At 38.5% G+C, this 21,308-nt stretch overlaps 1 protein-coding gene across 2 annotated transcripts in view; it reads right to left on the bottom strand.

The window, feature by feature from the left end:
• Window positions 1-21,308, bottom strand: part of Rc3h1 (RING CCCH (C3H) domains 1) — a 68,566-nt gene that overhangs the window by 7,665 nt on the left and 39,593 nt on the right. For both annotated transcript variants that reach the window (NM_001024952.2, XM_006496908.3), the window contains 13 exons: window positions 20,646-20,778; window positions 18,887-19,005; window positions 16,978-17,090; window positions 16,190-16,471; window positions 15,483-15,697; window positions 12,161-12,528; window positions 11,333-11,497; window positions 7,759-7,911; window positions 4,828-5,041; window positions 3,743-3,833; window positions 3,472-3,604; window positions 2,192-2,362; window positions 1,524-1,639 (listed from right to left, as the gene is read on the bottom strand). In NM_001024952.2, coding sequence (NP_001020123.1) covers window positions 1,524-1,639; window positions 2,192-2,362; window positions 3,472-3,604; window positions 3,743-3,833; window positions 4,828-5,041; window positions 7,759-7,911; window positions 11,333-11,497; window positions 12,161-12,528; window positions 15,483-15,697; window positions 16,190-16,471; window positions 16,978-17,090; window positions 18,887-19,005; window positions 20,646-20,778 — 2,273 coding nt within the window. The remainder of the gene's footprint in view (window positions 1-1,523; window positions 1,640-2,191; window positions 2,363-3,471; window positions 3,605-3,742; window positions 3,834-4,827; window positions 5,042-7,758; window positions 7,912-11,332; window positions 11,498-12,160; window positions 12,529-15,482; window positions 15,698-16,189; window positions 16,472-16,977; window positions 17,091-18,886; window positions 19,006-20,645; window positions 20,779-21,308) is intronic.

The following is a 21,308-nucleotide window of genomic DNA, read 5'->3' as shown; positions in this document are numbered from 1 at the left end:
TCTATACGTATAGGTTATAGCAGAACACAACCTGCATATACATATTAGAAAACTGAACTAAGAGTTAAAACAAACAGGCATGGTAGAGACAAGCACTTGGGAGGAAGGGACAGGTAGTGAGACTCCTCCCCCCTACAGCCCCTAACATCCCAAAAGACCCGTAGCTTAAAATATTTGCTGGCTGGAATTTAAGAAAAAGTGCCAACCTCCTATTTACCAACTTTATTTTGAACCTAGGCAAGCGTATAGATTCAAAATAGTCACTGGGCATGGTGGCGCACACCTTTGATCCCAGCACTTGGGAGGCAGAGGCAGGCGAATTTCTGAGTTCGAGGCCAGCCTGGTCTACAGAGTGAGTTCTAGGACAACCAGGGCTACTCAGAGAAACCCTGTCTCAAAAAACAAACAAACAAACAAACAAACAAGCCAAAACCCAAGAAGACAGCAACAGGACAATTAGAATTCTTTTCTGTTTGATTTTTTTAATTTTTGAGATAGGATATTTCTACATAGTCCTGGCTATCCTGAAACTCACAACATAGACCAGGCTAACCTCAAACTCAAACAGTAAGTGCTATGAATAAAGGCATGTACCACCATGTCAGGTTATATTATAAATTCTTGTTCTAGGTAATCAAGAGATCAACACAGGACTAAGGATTCAAATCTTCAAATATGCCAAAGAGAATAAATAAGGATATACAAATGAATTAAATACTGTATTATGGGAGAGATCAAATAAAAACGTTGACTGTGGATGGCCTAATCCCACCCTGTCTCAAACGACCAACAAACCCTAATCTAACCCTACAACACTAGCAAATTTAAGTGTTTTGTACATAACTGAAAGGGGGGAACATAACCCTGGAATACAGCTTAGTGGTAAAAAATATGTGCTAATTTGTGAGGGTCTGAGCTCAATAGTCAGCATGAAAATGAAACAAAAACAGTAGCAATAAAATGGGCAGTAGGTTGGCTTTTAATCATTTTTAAAAAATGATTAAATGAGCTATATATTATGTTTTATAAGTCAAAAGCATAAGACCACACTTAAAGCAATGAGAAGAAAATGTAATCAGAAAATGTACTGAGCCCCAGTAAAGTGCTAAGTTTTGTGTATACACGTGTTTTGATAGTCTCACTTTGTAGCCCAGACTAACCTCAAATTCCTCTTTTCCTACCTCAGCCTCTCCAGTGCCCGTAGCTATATCCTACTCTAACTCCTAAAGTAAAATTTTAATTCTAGATTTAGTAAAAATATATTCTTTTCTCCTGCTGAGCAGTGGTGATATATGCCTTGAATTAAAGGCCAGCCAGGTCTACAGAGCGAGTTCCAAGATAGCCAGGGCTGAATAGAGAAATCCTGTCTTGAAAAAAACCCAATGAATATATTCATATTTTCTTATTTTTTTAAAAAATAGATCTTTTAAGAATCAAAACATTCATACTTTGTGTACGGTAGGATGATAGTTATCTCTCTCTCTGGTTAAAGTCTATAGAAGTGTTCCTGTTCCTTTCTTTACCTGAATGTCAATGTAAGGTCCTCAGTGCGGATCTTGTTTTGGGGCTCGGGCTGGCCATTTTCTGCTTGCTTGCTTGTACCCAGTTTGCTTTTCATGTCTACAGAACACTGGTTCTCCTTAAAAGAAGAGGAAATAAAGTCCGTAATCTGTGGTGTAATGGGTTAGACCAAATTCACACAACACGGATTAAAAAAACAAAAAGTCATTCCTACTTCACTAAGAATTAACAATAAAAAACAGGTAGATGAGAGAGTATACACTAAAGTATACAGTACAACCCACCTTTTCTCACTACCTTTTGAAAATGCTGCAAACTAGCATGAAAAAGCAGTACAGAGAACAGTGTACAGACTATATATCTCTTCTATAAAAGACCATGAAAAGTAACATTTTATTGTGTAAACATATCTTAATATTACAGAGTCCAAAAGAGCAACCATCCCATCTGCTTCCCTAATGAGTACATTAAACAGAAACTTTAAAATTTCTAATTAATTCCCTTGTTTTCCCCAAAGTCTTTGACAAAGGACAAACCTAAAATAATAATACCACCAGATGACAACTCATCTTTATTAGAATCACCCTAAATATTACTTATTCCTCAAGGTACCTGGAATCAGCTCTAGAGTCACAGAGTTCATTCCACCTTCCCCACCTTCAGCACTCACCATACTCAATTCCCGGGTCCTCTTCCCAATTTCTCTTTCCACCTGATGCAGTTCCAAGCTGAGCTGCTCACTTGAGATCATTCCAGGCCATTTTGGAGGCAGCTGAGGGGGCTGTGGCTGGCTTGCCAGGGTGTTCACCTCCCTCTGTAACACCAGCCGGTTACTAACAGCCTAGTGCACAAAGCCAAGCACACACATAATTCAGCGCACCTCATGCCACATAGAAAACACTTTACCCAAAGTATTTTACCACTAAACTAGCCACAAGTTTGCAGTAAAAATAACCCAACTATAAACACATTTTGTCTTAATAGCACTTGAGAAACATGGTTTTAATTTTAAAAGATGTATTTTATTTTTAAGGGAGAGTGAGTTTTAAAAGATGTGTTTTATTTTCGAGAGAGAGAGACAGAGACAGAGACAGAGATGGCGTGTGTGAATGTTGCGATGTACACATTAAACAGAAATGCAGATGCCTATGGCTGCCAGAAGGAGAGCTGGATCCCCAGGAGCTTGAGTTATAGGCAGTTGTAAGACAGGAACCAAACTTGTATCCTCTGCAAGAATGGTAAGACATATTTCCAGCACCAAAAATAATTTAATCTTTTTTCCTATTTCAAAGAGAAATCAATTATAAATGTGTATCTTTCTTTCTCATTGCTATTTTCCATGATGTAAATCCTATATTTTTTTCTATAAAAACTCAATGTTCTTGAGGCAGGCTTTCTTTCCTTTTTCCTCCACTACTGTTTATTCTCAGACAATATTCTTTTTCTATTAGCCAAGAACTAAATTTAGTTCTGAATCCTCTGAAGAAGGGATATCTATACTAACGTTAGGCAAAGGCTTTAAAATTACGTGCTGCTTTACTGTGTCTCAGAACTTACTATTTAAGGAGACTGGAGAGGTGTTTTGATGGTTAGGATCAGATACCGCTCTTGTTGATGCCCTGGGTTTTGTTCTCAGCATACATGTCAGGAGGCCTACAACAACTGCTATAATTCCAGCTCCAGGCAGATCCTCCAACATCTGTATTCATGTGCACATACCACCCCACAAAATACATATACACGATGAAAGAAAATTATATCCAACTTAACATTCTTGGGAGCTCTTCAGAACTAGAGCACAAAACGGGCACAGTGCTGAACACTGAAAGCTCGATGTAAGTACCAATGTGGCCACACAGGAGGATCCTGAGTCTGAAGCCATGTGGGCTACACAGTGGTACTCTACATCAAAATTCCTGACACAAGAAAAAAGTATCTGTAGGTCTGTACCTCTAGTCCTCGTAGCTGGGTCTGCTGGCTGATCTGATGGTTCAGCTGCTGCAATTCTAGCCGTAATTGTTCTCTTTCAGCAGATAGAAGGGGTTTTCCATGACTGGCCACTTCTGCCATGGACATTTTCTCCCTTTGGTAAAAAAGAAAGAAACCATTAGGTAAATTTTGTATAAAGTTTTATTTTGTGAAATCACTACTGACTAGAAAACAAAGCAAGGAAAGCTAAATGTTTCAGATATTTATAACAAGTGAACAAGAATGGCTGTACCTCTCAATGAAGTGTCCCTGAGGAGGTATGTTTGCATGAGGTGAGTATGGAGAATCTCCCCAGCCACCATGAGCTCCATATGCACTGTAATCTGTAAAGGAACAGTTTACTGTGGTTTATGATGTCATTTACCAGTTTGATTCATCTAAGGCACTATCATCCAGAAGGCAGCGGCACACGGTATCTGTCTCTGCAGAAAGCTGTCTGCCAAAATGACAATGCATTTGTTTCTTCCCCATTGAACCTTCAGGTTTTGCATACTTTCTTTTCACTGTGTGCACGAGTGTTTGAATGTAGGGGTGAGGGTTGGTGTCAGATTATCTTCCCAAAGCACTAGGATTACACACACAACACATACGCATACGCGCACGCACGCCTACATTTTATGTGGGTACTGGGGATCCAAACTCAGATCTTCTTTATCCAGCCAGTCACCTCCTCAGACTCCAAGAATCTTATTTTAATAAATAATGAAGTTATTTAAGATAAAAGTCACAAGCAGCACCCCCCCCCTTGAGACAGGATCATTAGCCCAGAATAGCCTTGAAATCCCTATGCACCCAAAGCTGCACTTGAACATTCCGATCTCCCTACCTCCATCTCTCCAGTACTAGGATTACTGGCATGTGCCATAGCTGGTTTATGTGGTTTGGGGTATTGAATACAGGGTCTCATATATATTAGGCATACACTCTATCAACTGAGCTTTACACCTTAGCCCCTCAAGCAGTCTTAATATAGAAAGAGTTAATTTTAGTTTATACTCCTAAAATTGCCTGAAGTGCAATTGCTTTCTTATAGGGAAAAGTTTAATAATTGCCTTTAAGAGTCTTAAAAGCAGGCTGGTGAGATGGCTCAGTGGGTAAGAGCACCCGACTGCTCTTCCAAAGGTCCGGAGTTCAAATCCCAGCAACCACATGGTGGCTCACAACCATCTGTAATGAGATCTGACTCCCTCTTCTGGAGTGTCTGAAGACAGCTACAGTGTACTTACATATAACCAATAAATAAATCTTTAAAAAAAAGTCTTAAAAGCACTGATAGAATTACATTGAGAATCATAATTACCACTCTAGGATTCTTACCGGAAATGTTAATAGATTTTGTGGGTGCTCCCTGAGGTGCTATAGCTTGCAGTGGGCCAGCACCCTGATACAGTGTTTTGGATGTTCGAGAGATGGCACCGAATCGAGAGACTGTTGGTCGGTCTCCAAACGGGATGAGGTCATCATCGCTCGTCTCCACTGCTCTTCTCTGAAGGTCCAACCTCTGCTCTCTCGTTCCTTTACTTTCTACATTCTAACAAAAAGCAAAAATGAGAGTATGTTTAGCATAATTTCTACCAGCTCTGTAAAGGGGTTGTTAATAAGAGTATGATGTTCTTATTAGTAAGAATAAGTCTTTAGCTGTCTTTGGATGTCATATAAAACATTGGTTTTAGATCACAGTAAGAATTATATGACCAACAATTACAGACAGATGATAGTAGATGATAAATCTACCCATTCCTAAGTCATATGTATGAACATTAACTTGTCAGGCAAGCACTTTACCCCTGAGCTATAAGTCAATGCTGAGAGGCACTGAGTTAAGGCTTCTTTCATGTATCTGGAAAAACTTTTAATGGCATCTATACTAGGTTAGTAGTTTTATTTTATTTTTCCTAATTTAAGGAATTAGCATTACTTTGGTAATGTTACTTCAGTGTGATACCCCCCCCCCTTTTTTTAAAGATATATTTATTTAGTATATGTAAGTACACTGTAGCTGTCTTCAGACATCCCAGAAGAGGGCATCAGATCTCATTATGGATGGTTGTGAGCCACCATGTGGTTGCTGGGATTTGAACTCAGGACCTTCAGAAGAGCAGTTGGTGCTTTTAACCGCTGAGCCATCTCTCCAGCCTGTGATACCCCTTTTGAAAGCATCTTACATTACTATTCTATTTCAACTCATTCTGCTAAAAGACTTCCTGTGATGTAGAAGCACACATTTGCTCACTGAAGCACATCAAAAATTTTGTTTCAACTTAATTTTACCTTACTTGATGCTGGGAGCAGAGCCCAGGACCTTGCTCTGTCATACTCCCAGTCCCCTTGCAGGTTTGTTTTTCATTTAATTATTCTTTCTTACTCTGAACTGTCATCTACTTGAACTAGTTTTGTCTTGAAACAGCTAGGTAAACATCACCTATGAAAACCTACACAAATCTGTCTGTCTGTACTGTCCTCCCTCCCTCCCTCTTTCTCTCTCTTTCTTTTCTCCTCTCCTCTCCTTTCCCTTTCTTTCTTCTTTCTTTCTTTCTTTCTTTCTTTCTTTCTTTCTTTCTTTCTTTCTTTCTTTCGAGACAGAGTCTCACTCTGTCACCTACCATCTCTGTGCCCCCCTCTCCACACCCCGGTGCTGCTGAGATTAAAGGTATACACCACCACATCCAGCCTTTTTTTTTTTTTTTTAAATATATAGTTCAAGCTTATCATCCATTTGGCCAGGAATACATGTCTAAGCAAAACTTTCATGGATGTGCACAAGGAGACTCTACACAGGGGTTAGAGAGATAGCTCAGAAGTTAAGAGAGCTTGTTCTTGCAAAGGACCAGGTTTGAATCCCAGCACCCTCATGGTAGCTCATGACCATCCCTAACTCTAATTCCAGGATATCTATCTAATGCTCTTTAACTTCTGAGGACACCAGACACATATGTAGAACACTTATATACACGTGAGCAAAACACTCACATATAAATATAAGCAAATCTAAAAAAAAAACCTTAAAAAAAATGAAGTGAAAAATTATACATAATGGCAAAAGATCAGTTAACACGAATCTATAGCTGTAGCTACTAGTAAGGCTAAGACAAGAGCACCACAAGCCTGAGATTAGCTGTGCGATGCAGAGTGATTTCAAAGCCAACCCAAAATTTAGTGAGATGCTGTCTCAAAAAGGAAAGAGCAGAAGCTGAGTACAGTGGCACTTGCCTAGAGTCTCAGCTACTCCATGGGGTGAGACAAGAAGGATACTTTATGCAAGGTCATCCTGGACAATACAGGAAAACCCAGTGGGTTTTTTGTTTAAAAAAAAAAAGAAAAAGAAAAAAGGTGTGTGTGTGTGTGTGTGTGTGTGTGTGTGTGTGTGTATCTAAGTAATAACATCTAAACTCAGGGAAGAGGTTACTTACTGACAGGGAGGAGTGAAGGAGAAAAATGAGATTAGTGAGGTTAACTACTTTTGCAAAATTTTAATGCTATGGGGGAAAATTAATAAACCTTGACTTGCAAGCTACACAACTATCATATTCTCATTTAAAATAATAAAAAATATACATTAAAAAAGGATTTTAGATTTCTTTACCAAATAAATTAACCAAGTTGGTTGTTTAAACATATGACTTGTAAGAAGAGTTTTAATGTATTTGGTACCCAGGTGCTGGGATTAAAGTCTAGAAGTACCACTGCTGGACACATTATTTCAATTATGTGTCTTTGTACATCAGTGTGGGTATATGGACTGAGTAGGTGCCCATGGAAGCCAGGAAGGCACTGGATCATCTGGAGCCAGAATTATAGGTGGTTGTGAACTGCCCAACATGGAAACAGGGAACAAAACTCAAGTCCTCTGCAATAGCAATATGCTCTCTTAAACACTGAGCCATTTCTCCAACCCTGAAATAAACTTAGGTTCTGAACAACTAATTGTTGGGAAATTGTTACCTAAAATGATATATAATAAAAATTCTTCTTTGTCAAGATAATAGTATACTTTATATTTAAATGAAACAAAAGCAAAGCTCAATTAGTTGTCCCTATAATTTTTTTTTCTTCTTCTTTATTTTTTTTTTTCGAGACAGGGTTTCTCTGTATAGCCCTGGCTGTCCTGGAACTCACTTGTAGACCAGGCTGGCCTCGAACTCAGAAATCCACCTGCTTCTGCCTCCCAAGTGCTGGGATTAAAGGCATGCGCCACCACGCCCGGCTGTATCTAGATTTCTATTAATTATGTTTAGCCATTACACATACCATCATTTCCACACTCCCCGCTGCCACAACATCTTTGGGTTTTGCATCTTTGGTTCCAATGTAGGAGCCGATGGTATCACATGACCAAGGAGAATACTGGCTATAATCATTTGCTTTGTATTTTCCGGCTACCTTCAAGTCTTCATCCAAAAACTATAGAGGGGGAAAATAGGAAATGGGTCTATGAGTTAACAAAGCAGAAAAAGCGTGGAATGTCTAGAATACCAACTTAAAACAATATAGTGATAGTTATTTGATTATTAAGTTTCAGAACATATTTTTATAGACTGAAAAATGTGAAGATTATTTTAGCTTTCATATTTGTTAATGGCAGCTAAAAAAAAAGGAAGGAAGGAAGGGAGGGAAGGAGGAAGGGATGGATGGAGGGAGATGGAGGGGGAGAGAGAGAGAGAGAGAGAGAGAGAGAGAGAGAGAGAGAGAGATATTGATTGATTGAGTTTCAACTTCCTTCAGCAAATCAAGCTAGGATCTTAAGAAGTTTGCTCACACTTTCCTCCACTGTCTTAGATAAATCTGTATCATGCTGTATGTACATTTGCTAGGCCGCCCTCAATGTGCTTTAGTAACAGCTACAGTAGCTGAGAGCATCTTTGCATCTCATGCGGCTTATGAGGTAGGGGATGATGCAGCAACTCTGCTGACGCTTCTTTAGCAGCAGTATTCCCTGTCCTAAATACATTCTGGCCCAAGGTTGATTCAATTAAGTAAAAGAATAAAAGGCCTCATTTTTATCTTCTTGACTAAAGTTCTGTGGTTATCCAATAACAATATTTCATTCCAACGCCAATTATTTTTTATTAAATTGTAATATTTATATACTTTTATAATGCTAAACACTTTAAAAGTCTTAGCTCATGTAGAACAGCTAACTTTTAGAATATATTAATATCTAGCAAGTAGGCTCTTCTACCTGAATATTATATATTATGCAGCTACAAAAAAGAATAAATTCACTTTAACATAGATTTCCCAAAACCAAAACCAATCCACAACTCCACCCCACTCCAGCAAATGTGTTCATGCACATAAAAAAGTTGAAATACACAACAAAACTGTTGGCTGTTATAGAAAATGGGAATTTGAAGAAAGCATTATTTCTATGTCATGTATTCCTGTAATGTATGAATTTAGGGCAACTATATATATAGGCTGCTTATAATCAGAATGGAAGCTTAAATATAGAGCTTTCCAGGTGTGGCGGTGAACAATATTAATCCTAGCACTCTAAGAGACAGAGGCACTATGAACTTCTGTTTAGATTACCTTCATACATTAAACAAGTTACTATTTATTGTGTATAATAATCTTCACTTTATTGTATTTTTTTTAATTTGTTTTTTTTTTTCGAGACAGGGCTTCTTTGTATAGCCCTGGCTGTCCCGGAACTCACTCTGTAGACCAGGCTGGCCTCAAACTCAGAGATCTGCCTGCCTCTGCCTCCCAAGTGCTGGGATTAAAAGCATGCACCACCACTGCCCAGCAACTTTATTGTATTTTTGAAATGGTGTCTTGAAATGGTAGCTCAAGAGTATCACCACACCTAGCTTTCACTTTCCAGTTTTCATGCTTATCATATGTAGTCAGTTGGCAACATTGTTTACTCATAATTTTCTTTCCCCCACCTCAAGACAGGGTTTCTGTGTATATGCCTGGCTATTCTAGAATTCCATTTATAGACCAGACTGGCCTTGAATTCATAGAGATCCATCTACCTGCCTCTGCCTCCCAAGTGCTGTGATTAAAGGCATGCACCACCATTGCCCAGCTGTTACACATTTTCTTACACATATCATTTGATTTAAAAAACAAAGTCTATACTCCAATTAGATTCATTATGTATAACTAATGAATAAAGTATGAGACAAGGTTTCATGTACCCCAGGTTGGCCTCAAACTTGTTATGTAGCCAAGGTTGACCTAGAACTTTTGATCCTCCTGCCTCCTTGCTCAATTTACAAAGAAAGCATTATTGATTGAACTTAGAGATTTGTGCATACTACCCAATTACTCTTCCAACTGATCTACAGTCTCAGCTCAGGCTGTCTAATTAAAACTAAATATAACTGGTAAATCCCTCGAAAAACTAACCAGTGAAAAATATTAGTGCCGGAAATGAAAAAAATTAGGACAACTAACATTCACAATAGCTATAAGCAATATTTTGCTGAGCATAGTTGTCCACATCTGTAATCCAAGCACTTGGAAGGCTAAGGCAGGAGACACTGAATCTGAGGCCAGCTTGAGTGAATTCAAGGTAAACCTAGTCTAGAATGTGAGATTCTGTTTCACAAAACCCCAAACCAAAACAAATCTATTAGCACTATTTTATACAAACATAAATGTAATGGTCAGAATTACAGCACTATGGTACATAAACCAAACATTCCCTGTGACTTTTACCATCCACCCGTATTTGTGTATCTTTCCTACCTTTTTAAAACCACACTACTGGTTTCTCCATTGCTAGATTAAAAATACATCTTAATTTATGTCTCAATTATTTAAAAATTTAAGGAACTAAACTCCCAGATCCCAACATGTTTATTTATTTTTGAATTGAATACTAGGAGAACCTATACCAACGAGTCCAACTTAAGTAGAACATTCTATTGAATGAGGGATCAGTCAGACAGCTCAAGTGAAGTATGTGCAAATCTGACAACCTAAGTTTGGATCCTTGAAACCAAACAACTGACTCCTATCCTAACAGCCATCCTCTCACCTCCACATATGCCCACCCTCACCCCCAAGACACACAAAAAGGAAGAAAGAAAAATAAATAAATAAATAAATAAATAAATAAATAAATAAATGCAGTACTGGTATAAAGACAGAAATAGACCAATGAAAGGAGAGATTTCAGAATCACAGTTGGCTATCTATCACTTTTATAGAGACAGGGTCTCTATATGCAGTGAAGGCTTGCTTCTGCTTCAGTATCCTACTGTGTTAGAACTACAGGCCACCACACCTACCCTAATTAACCAGTTATAGGAAAGCTGACTATGGGACACTGAAAAAAGGATGCTCAAATCAGTCCTTGGTATAAGGCCAATGAGCTATCCCTGCCGAGGAAAAATGGACTTTGATTCTAACAGTTCATTTAATAACTCAATTTTAAATGGCTTATGAATCTAAATGTGTAATAAAACAATGACTCCCTCGGAGAAAACCAGAAAATAGCCTCATAATTTTGAAATTTGATAACCATCTTCTTGGGAACAGATTTCCTTCTTTCTTTCTTTCTTTCTTTCTTTCTTTCTTTCTTTCTTTCTTTCTTTCTTTCTTTCTTTCTTCCTTCCTTCCTTCCTTCCTTCCTTCCTTTCTCTCGTTCTCTCTCTTTTTTTCCAAATCAGGGTATCGCTGTGTAGCCCTGGCTGTTCTAGAACTCACTCTGTAGACCAGACAGGCCTCAAACTCAAGAGATCTACCTGTCTCTGCTTCCTGGGACTAAAGGTGTGTGCTACCTCTGCTTGGCTCTCATAATTTATTAAACAGGCTACAAAAAGTGATAATGGTAAACTATAAGCAGGATTAAAAATAATATGCTTACTTCCTCTGGATGGAATGCAGGAGGCAATGTTGGTGACGGTGCAAAAGGAGGTGGAGAGATGACTTTTCTTTCCTCTAGCTGGGCCATTATTTCCTTCCGCCTTCGATGTAGCTCATCCAGACTAGGATGGGGTTGGGGAGGAGGAAGCCGACTATAAGGAGGATCCTGGTAATTGGAAGATTATTTAAAATTGACAAAGAATCCCAAAGCACATTAATTAACCATATTATTTATAGATAGATAGATAGATAGATAGATAGATAGATAGATAGATAGATAGATAGATAGAATGAATGAATTCAGGCGCAGAATATATACCCATCATAACATTTAGAAATATCAATATTAAAGAGAAAAAAAAAAGGTCAACCTAAACTCTCCCAAGATCTTCCAAATTTCCTAACTCATCAAGTCTTAGGACACAAACGAAGAATGTTTAGATTTATATTTTGTTTTTTAAAATAACTTCAAATTTCAGGACCAAGAAGATGGCACAACGGGCAAAAGCACTGTCTTGGCTTGCAAGCCTGACAACCCAAGGCTGATCTCTGGAAACCATGGGCACACATGTAATCCCAGGATGGCTATGGGATGGGAGGAATAAACAGATGCTGGAAGCTTACAGACAAGCTAACCTGGAATATTCTGAGCAGTAGCAACAAGAAAGATCCCAGCTAGCAGCGTGGAAAGTAAACTTATGCTCAAGAGTTTTCCTCTGACCTAAGTGTGCTGTGGTGTACATGTACCTGTGCTCGCTCTCACACACCAATTACACATACATATACAAAAAGTAAATTAAATCTAGGTAAGAAAAAAAATACAGCTTACCCTGGGGTATGAAGGTCTGATCTGAGCTGGATGAGGAGCCACCGGGTAGTAACCCTCTACCTGTTGGTACCGTTCTCTGGACTCAGGTACATAGGACGGCACTGCTGCAGATGGAATGTCAATGGGTATAGGGCTTTCCCGGAACATCTCCTCTCTTGTGTAAGACTGAGCAGGGTATACACGGCGGCCATCGTAGTGAGCTGGGTACATAGGTGGGTACTGTTGTGGCTGTGTGCCATACTGAGAGTTTATGACACGATCTTGGAGGTAGGGTGAATAATGATCCAAGTATGGAGGACCAGGTTCAGGAGCAGATGGTGGAGGTCGGACAAAGCGGGACACACATGGTGGTGGAGTATAGTACATACCTGTGCAACACAAAAGAAGAACCCAAAACAATAATGAGCTCTTCTATTTTTCTATATAAGCTTTTTTTTTCCTTTTAAAACATTAAAACACAGCTGGGCGATGGTGGCATACATCTTTAATCCCAGCACTCAGGAGGCAGAGCCAGGCAAATACCAAAGTTTGAGGCAAGCCCGGTCTACATAGCAAGTTCCAGAACAGCCAGGATACACAAAGAAACCAAAACTCAAACCCAAAAACATTAAGTCACTTAAGTATTAATAATCTACTTAATTTTGATAAACTTTTGCACTACTTGTATAGTTACAATAGCTTTGTGACAATTAGAAAGCAAATATTTTCCTTAGGGCCTGGAGTGGGGCTTAGTGTTTACCTGGAATTGGCAAGGTCCTGAAATTCAATCCCAGGGAAAACCTCTTTTTCTACCAATTAACAAATAATTATTGAAAATAAATGGAAAGGATCAATATACATATAGTCAAAAATAGTAGACTGATCCTTTCTTCTAGTTTGTCTTAATATAATGCACTTACTGGAAATTAAAAATTAAATTTCACAAGCATCCTTGAAACTCAGGTTCTACTTTAGTTTTAACTCTGTGGATTTTCATATCCAAGACTGCATGCATACTAAACAAGCACTCCACTACTCGGCTAGGTTCTTAGCCCCCCCCCCCTTTAAAGATTTATTTATTATTATCTGTAAGTACACTGTAGCTGTCCTCAGATACTCCAGAAGAGGGCATCAGATTTCATTACAGATGGTTGTGAGCCACCATGTGGTTGCTGGGATTTGAACTCGGGACCTTTGGAAGAGCAGTCGGCGCTCTTAACAACTGGGCCATCTCGCCAGCCCCCTCTTAGCCCCCTTTTAAATAGTTCATTTTGAAATAGGGTCTTCTGAAGACCACTATCCTTGAACTCACTCTGTAGCCCAGGCATGCCTAGAACTTGAGATCCTCCTGCCTCAGGTTCCTCAGTAGCTGGAATTACAGACCTCTTTCAGGCCCTGCTACTATAGAGTTTCAACTTCAAAACTATTATGAGCTAGAAGATATGATATGCCAAAGAGCCACTTTTCATAGCAATTATGACAGTATGCACAAGTTCCAGCCAGGAAAAAAAAATCCTAGCATAGAGGAGGAAATAGGAATATGCAATCCTACCACTAGCTGAGAAACTATTAGCATTTGATAACTGTTGGGAGAGGGAGAGTCCATTTTTCTTACTGATGTGACCTCTTGTAGGCTGACCAGAGCAGGTCCCACTCCCAAGATTAGCTGGGCAACATAAACTGAACTTGATGGGAGAAAAAGAAATAAAAACACTCAGCCTCCAACTTGTGTAGAAAGGGATGGGAGGTAGTAAGGGGAGGCAGTGCTAGAAATGTGTTCAAGTATACTGTATGAAACGCTCAGCACTTTGCTCTATACATCTAGTGACTTCTCTGGCTCTAGAGTCCTTGAGACAAGAGTTCTAGCAGTACATTTCCCAGAAACCTCCAGTTAAGGCAGAAGGTTTTATCTCTGCTCTCTACATCTAGCAAAGTAGTGCTTTTCTAGGACACATTTCCTAAAGACTTAGTTTAAGTCTGCATCTCTAATGCTTCCATCAACATGGAAAGAACCCATTTCTCCACTAAATCTTTTCATGCTTAATATAGCTACAAAGATTTCTGCTTTTGTAACTGAACTCTTCCTCATAGAGCATAAAGCTACACATTGGCTGCCTGAACAAAAACATATATATTTTTTCAAGAGATTAAAAAAAAAAATCAAGTCAGATTCTTTTATAACCACTATCAGTCATCAAAATCTATTCTTATGCTAGATGCCTGCAATTTCAGCACTCAGGAGGGTGAGGCAGGAGGATCATCTTCATTCAAGGCCAGTCTGAGCTACAGTGAGTTCAAAGCAAGCCTGGTATATATACTGCAAGCAACTCTGTCTCAGAAAACCAACTAACCAACCAATAAATAAGCAATAACAAAACAATAAAAATGAACTACTTTTGAATGCAGAGATGACATATGTAACCTAAAGGGGGGGGGGAGGGAAGGAAATAAAAGATACTTTAATCTATTACCATTAAAAACAAACAGCAACAACAAAAAAACAAAAATAGCCTCTAATTTTGATGAGATTCAATACTTTAGTTTGAAATAAATATCAGTATTCCCTTTAATCTTTTGTTTTGCTTTATTTGATTGTAAGACAGAGTCTTACTAAGTTGTCCTGGCTATCCTGGAACTATGTAGATCAGGCTTCTGCCTCTGCCCCCTGAGTGCTGGGATCAAAGGCATGTACAAGCACACACACTTTACTAGTAAGCTGACCCTAGACTACAGAACCTCTAAAGCAGTGGCTCTCAACCTTCCTAATGCTGCAAACCTTTAACACAGTTCCTCATGTTGTGCTGACTCAACCATAACATTATTTTTGTTGCTACATCATAACTATTTAATTTGCTACTGTCACGAATTGTAATGTTTTTGGAAATAGCTTTTCTAGAGGGGTCACAACGAACAGATCGAGAATCACTGCTCTAAAGACTTGTATTCAGCACCTTTTCAAGGCCAATATCAATAATTAAAAGGAAGGAAATCATACTGTAAATTTAGTTTACATCCACTACTTTCTTTTTTTTTTCATTCTTGAAAAGAGTTAGGTTAGCTTTACACAGTATATTTGCTCTGTAAATGTTAATCCTTCTATAAAATAAATAAATTTTATCCTTTTTTATCCATATGATAAATTTGAGTGGCTAAAATACATTTATTACACAACTTTAAGCAGGCAAAGAAATTTAGTTGATCATGAAAACCTGTTTTCCAAATATTAAAAATATTCTCTTATCTAAAGGAAGCCCCTGTGTAAATGATTACTCATCACAGAATAAGGAAATAAATATAAATATAAATATACATATACATATAAATATAAATGAAAGATCAGTACCCTGCTGGTAAGGTGCTGTCTCAAAAGCTGGGGCACTTCCTCGAGGATCCTGATAATAAACATCTGCTTGTTGTGCTGGATATAGCTGAGAACCTCGAGGTACCATCTGAATTGGTTTGGTGACAGGCATGGGAGGCAGATCTGTTGGTCCCCTTGGAGGTACAGGATGTGGATTCACAGGTAAGGCAGAAATACTCTTAGGGGCAGATTCCAGCCTAAGGGAGCAAAATTATACAAGACAAGTTTAAAGTCTCTAAAATATACTTTTAATATACATTAAATGTTTCATATAAAAAGACTGCCAGTACTTGGAAAATCAATATATTTGAATGTCAATCTCTTCTACAAATTTAAAGGAATTAATCTTTCTTTAAAAAAAAAATCATCAGTGCAGAAAAAGTAAGTAAAAGCCAATAAAACAAAGGCAAACATTTTATTTTCTGGGCCAGGATGTAGCTCAGTTGGTGGTTTTAATCCCTAGCACACATAACTGGGCATGGTGCTGCTAGTCTGCCATTCCAGTACCTGGAGGTGCAGGCAGGCGGCTCAGATGTTCAAAGTCATCCTTAGCTATGAAGTAATAAGTTAAAGGACAGACTTTGACTCAAAACAGAAGAACAAACAATAACACCAAGGAACCACTGGGGTTAGAACCAAACTCTTCTTTCCCTCTACTCAGTTTACAAGGAAGAAACTTGAAGACGTACAGGTCAGGAGGGGACCCCGGAGCACTACTGCTCAGGTGGTCTAGCTTTACTGGTTTCAGAGAAGAATCAAAGCTGGGGTCTGTCCCACGTGGAATCAGTTGTGTCACTGTGCTCCCTGACGATGCAATTCCATTTGGGAGTGCAGGAGGTTTTCTGTTGGACAAGTCCACTGCACTTTCATCAGAAAGTATAGGTGCTGAAGGCAGGCCCACCTCATTAAGTTGACCCAAAGAGGCACTCAAGGGTCTTCTGGGAACCAGACGTTTGTTCATTTTACGAAACCTGTATGAAAAGCAAATGTTTCAACTACAAATACAGCACACAATTGGTAAGAAGCAATTAAAATTGTTAAAAAGAACTAGAACTTTTTGTGAGTGTGGAAATAACTAATGTCATCTAGTTGATAAAATATAGCTTCCCATTTATAAGAACAATATAATGAAAACTAAAAAAAAAACTTTTAAGAAATGTACTAATTCATAAATATTTCCTAAGTGTTGAATTCAATTATTCCTTTTATATATATTTTTAAAGATTTATTTTATGTATGTGTATATGCTATTGCTATTTCTGTCTTCAGACGCACCAGAAGAGGGCATCAGATCCAAATTCAGATGGTTGTGAGCCACCATGCACTTGCTGGGAATTGAACTCGGATTTCTGGAAAAACAGCCAGTGCTCTTAATCACTGAGCCATCTCTCCATCACCAGCCCCTCTTACTGTGTTTCTTAAAGCCAACAAATCATTCCCTATTCCCAAGTCTGTGTTTCATGGTTTTCATACTTACTTTTCCAGTTCTTCCTGTGAATGTGCAAACGTACAGCTGGCACCACGAGGGCATCCTCCCCTTTGCTTCATATCTCGACACATGTATGTTTTGTATTTGCTATGCTGTGGAGGCTAAGGCCAAGATCAAAACATCAGACATAAAACAAAACAGTAACAAATGTTTTTATGTTTTCCATTTAGGATTCTTACAGCACAGAAGAACTTAAGCTAATTCACACATTTATCTAAACTACTCAGAGCAATACTATTGAGGGGGGAAAATCAGAGTTCAAAATTAAATTTTAATTATTCATTATTAGTTTGGGGGTTGTCAGAGGACAATTTTGTGGAGTTGGTTCTTTCCTTACACTTTTACCTAGGTTCTAGGATTGAACAGAGGATGCCTAGCTTGCAAAAAAACTTCTGCCTACTGAGCGACCTTTCCAGGTCCAAAATTAAAATTTAAAAGTAGTTCTAACAGGGGCTCACGGTTAAGAGCACTGGCTGCTCTTCCAAAGGACCTGGACTCAATTCCCAGGGCCCATATGGCAGCTCACAACCATCTAGAACTCCAGTTCCAGGAAATAAGACACCTTCTTCTGGCCTCCACAGGAACCAAGCATATGTATATACATGCAGATAAAACATCCACACACACTACATAGACCACATCAGAGAAGTTTCTCAGGGTAGTGGGTCTTGGTCACAGTGCAGGTGACTGTGGAATGCTCAGTTACAAACAGGACATCTCTGTCATATGCACACATACACTTTCACCAAGGCTTAGAGACTCTCATCGTGGATGAGAGGTCTGGCAGAAAGACTGTAGAAGCCAGAGGTCAGGGAGGACCAGAGCACAACAGTGTCTTCTAGACAAGACAGATACACTCAGAAACTCTCAGCAGGAGTTCAGTACCCTAGACCTTGATCTCTATGTTCTGCCAAGTTCCTACATAACTCAAAATCCTTGAAAACCCCTTAGCCTTGCAATTTTGGGGCTAATATAAACCCCAAATAAATAAATATCCTGTGTTTGATACTATTTTCTCAAACCATGCTTTAGGAAGCTAGTCCTGACGGATAGAAAATAATGCTTGCCTAATTTGATCAAAGAATTTGGGTAATGGTCTTTATGCTCATTCAGTAGGATTACCAGAGGATTATGTGAGACCTTGTCTCTCACAAAAAACAAAACCAAAAAGACTTTTGAAATGTATACTCTTCTAATATTTGGTTAGTGTTCATATAACATAAAGCTGGCTCCTAAGAAAAACCACAAAATTTGGGCCAACAAGATGGTTTAGTGAGTGATGCTGTCAAGCCTCCAGGACCTATAAGGCTGTCCTCTCATCTCTACGCATATATACAAATAAGTAGAAAACAATATTTTTTTAAAATTAGAAGATGGTTTGGCACATAGTATAATAAATATTATTAGTGAAATTCTTTAAAATACTACACAGAAAAAAAATCTACAAATATTTGAAAAGTACTAGTGATTCATCATTGGTATCAAAAAGTGACATTATCAAGCTGAAATGTAACATAAAATTACCTAAGAAAAATTAAAACACTAACTGCTATGCAAACGTACAGTATCTATAGTCAGAATCTTTTTTTAAAGCAAAGCAATTTAAAAATTCTTTTATAGGGATGGGTGTTTACCATAGGCCAGAACAGGGCATCTGATTCCCTCGGAACTGGAGTTATAGGAGGTTGTGAACCACTATGTTGGTGCTTGGACTTGAACTGGGTTATCTCAAAAAAGCAGCCAGTTCTCTTAACCGTGGATCCTTTCTCCAGCCACTATAGTCAGTCTTAAAATAGTCATAACTTTTTTTTTTTGCTTTGTAACTCTACCTACAGTAGCCAGTTTCTAGGTATACCCAAAGCTGCTTATCTGAAGATTTCAAATAGTAGCCCCTCACCTGTTGTTGATCTGCTCCTTTTTTGCTGTGGTTCTGGATATAATCAACCAATCCATGCACTACCGTACGTACAGCAACCAGCCCATTTTCTAGCTGTTCCCATGTTGGAGGAGGAGCATCTATAAAATTAAAAATTAAACAAAACCTATAATCTTATGCAGAGTTTTATCCAGTACTAAACTAGTGTAATCAAGTTAATTGTTTGGTAGCTTTCAGACACTTTTTCATCTGTGATGATTAGTGATGCTGACTTAAAAGGCCCTAGAATCAGCAGAGAGACAGGTCTCTAGGTATGCACCTGTGGCGGATAATCTAGATTATGTTAGCTTTTACAGAAACAACTAACTTAACCTGTAGCATTCATCCCTCTCTGTTTCCTGATTGTGCATGTGATATGTAAGCTGCTTCAAGCTCTTGCTGCCTTGACTTGCCTGCTATAATAGACTGTACTATGAGCTGAAATAACCCTTTTCTCTTAAATTGCTTGCACACACACACACACACACACACACACACACACACACAGGTTGTGGGGAGGTGAACTGGTAAACTTGACAAAATAGGTTTGACTAGAATGGTGGAGACAAATGACTGATCAGAGTGAATTTAAGACAGTGCTATAGAACTGGAGAACTCGTCCAGGGACAGAGTGTCTGTCAACAGTTTATCTACTGTTGTGTAAGAGAATCTACCAGCCAGCTGTAGGAGATATACTAATATGGTGGCAAGCACTTTTTTAAATTATTCAGAATGCCAATTAATAAAAATGGGGAAAATAATTGCTACCCCCCCCACACACATACACATGAAAAGGTATGAATGATTTGATTGAGCCATTGGGGACCAGCTCTGTAAACATGGAGTGGTGAAACTTTAAGAGGCTCTGAAAGACAGAGCCATTCTATAAGCAATGACACCTTACTAAAAAGGCATATGTGAAGTTTGATTTACTCTGAAGCAATAGTAACCTGAACTGACAGCATCAGAGTAGAGAAAATTGAAAACATTAAGTCTCAGAGGAAAGGACTAAAGCTATCATTTAGGAATAAACAGGAAGTGGGTCACAGGAAATTACGAAAGAAAAACAGATAAATCCCATGTCTCAAAAGGTATGTAGGACAGGTGAAAGAACATGCAAACAAGACAAAAGAAACATAGCTAGGAGAGCAGGCATCAAAGATGAGCTCACTTTGAAACAGACAGATGATGCTGAGTGTCAGGAAGCACTGGGGAAATGGTCTGCAGTGACAGGAGCACTGGCAGAGCTCTTGGGGAATCTACTTTATATGGAGGTAACATTTGAGACTAAGAATCAAAAGAAACAGTTCCAAGGACACAGACAGCACTGTGTGGATGGGGTGGGGTAGAGTGGTACAAATAAAAACAAAGCAGTTTGAGGACTCAGAAGTCCTATCTGGAAGGAGTGACTAGGAAACTATAGTAAGCAGTATGTAGATTCAGTTCCATAGTAGGAGCGAACTCTGAGAGGATAGCAGCTGAAATACTGTTCAAGTAACAGGTCATTAGGTATATTTTCAGGTCAAGAAGGGGTGAGAAAGAAATGCCCAAGAAAAGGCTAAGAAAGAGAATAATGAATAGAACAAGGTATTATGAGAAGATGGGATAATGGAAATGCAGCCAAAGAAAAGCTGAAAAAGCTACTTTGGGAAACTTTAGAGGAAACATAACAAAAGATAACTGAAGAACCAAGCAGTACTGAGGGACACATACACAGTCCACTAACTTCTCTTAGCTTTACCTGGACTAGGGTCAATGTTTGCGAGTAACTCCAAATGGGGTCTTAGTCGGTTCAAATTCGCTGGGTCTCCAGTCCGCTGGAGAGCAATTGTTAGCTCCTGAACACTCTGTGCAAATGAGGCAGGGGTCTGTAACTTAAAAGAAAAGTAAACATTAATTTTCCAAAAGTTCAGATAACCCTTTTAAACCACAGTTTATTTACACCTTCATTTTAACCTCTGCTGTGGCCAGACTGAAACACCTGCTATCTAAAGCAGTTTCTTTCTATCCAGTTTGGTACATTGTGTACAATACTATTTTCTGTCTGTTATGAAACTCTTCAAATAGGAGGTCTTTCTCCCCATATATTAGTTAGATTCTTGGTAGACTTTCCATATACCTGAAATTTAGAAGTATAATAGAGAGATAATGTCAGATAATAGTAAGAATAATGCCACTGAATAGTCATACTGAATGAGTTCAAGTTCTTAAGACCAAATATCAGAACACTAAATATATAAACTGTACAAACTAAATTTCATATATTAAAGTCTAAATAATTTCAAATGTCTAGTATAGTTGAAAAAAATCCTGTTATGATTTGATTGCAGGACACAGAGAGATCAAACTGGAAAAGATGTGGAATCTTCCTCCCTCTTGACTAGCTTTCATGGTGCTATATGGC

Source organism: Mus musculus, chromosome 1, assembly GCF_000001635.26.
Source record: "Mus musculus strain C57BL/6J chromosome 1, GRCm38.p6 C57BL/6J".
NCBI classification, from domain to species: domain Eukaryota; kingdom Metazoa; phylum Chordata; class Mammalia; order Rodentia; family Muridae; genus Mus; species Mus musculus.
The sequence above is the reverse complement of the archived record's forward strand: the minus strand, read 5'-3'. Positions and strand labels throughout refer to the sequence as shown.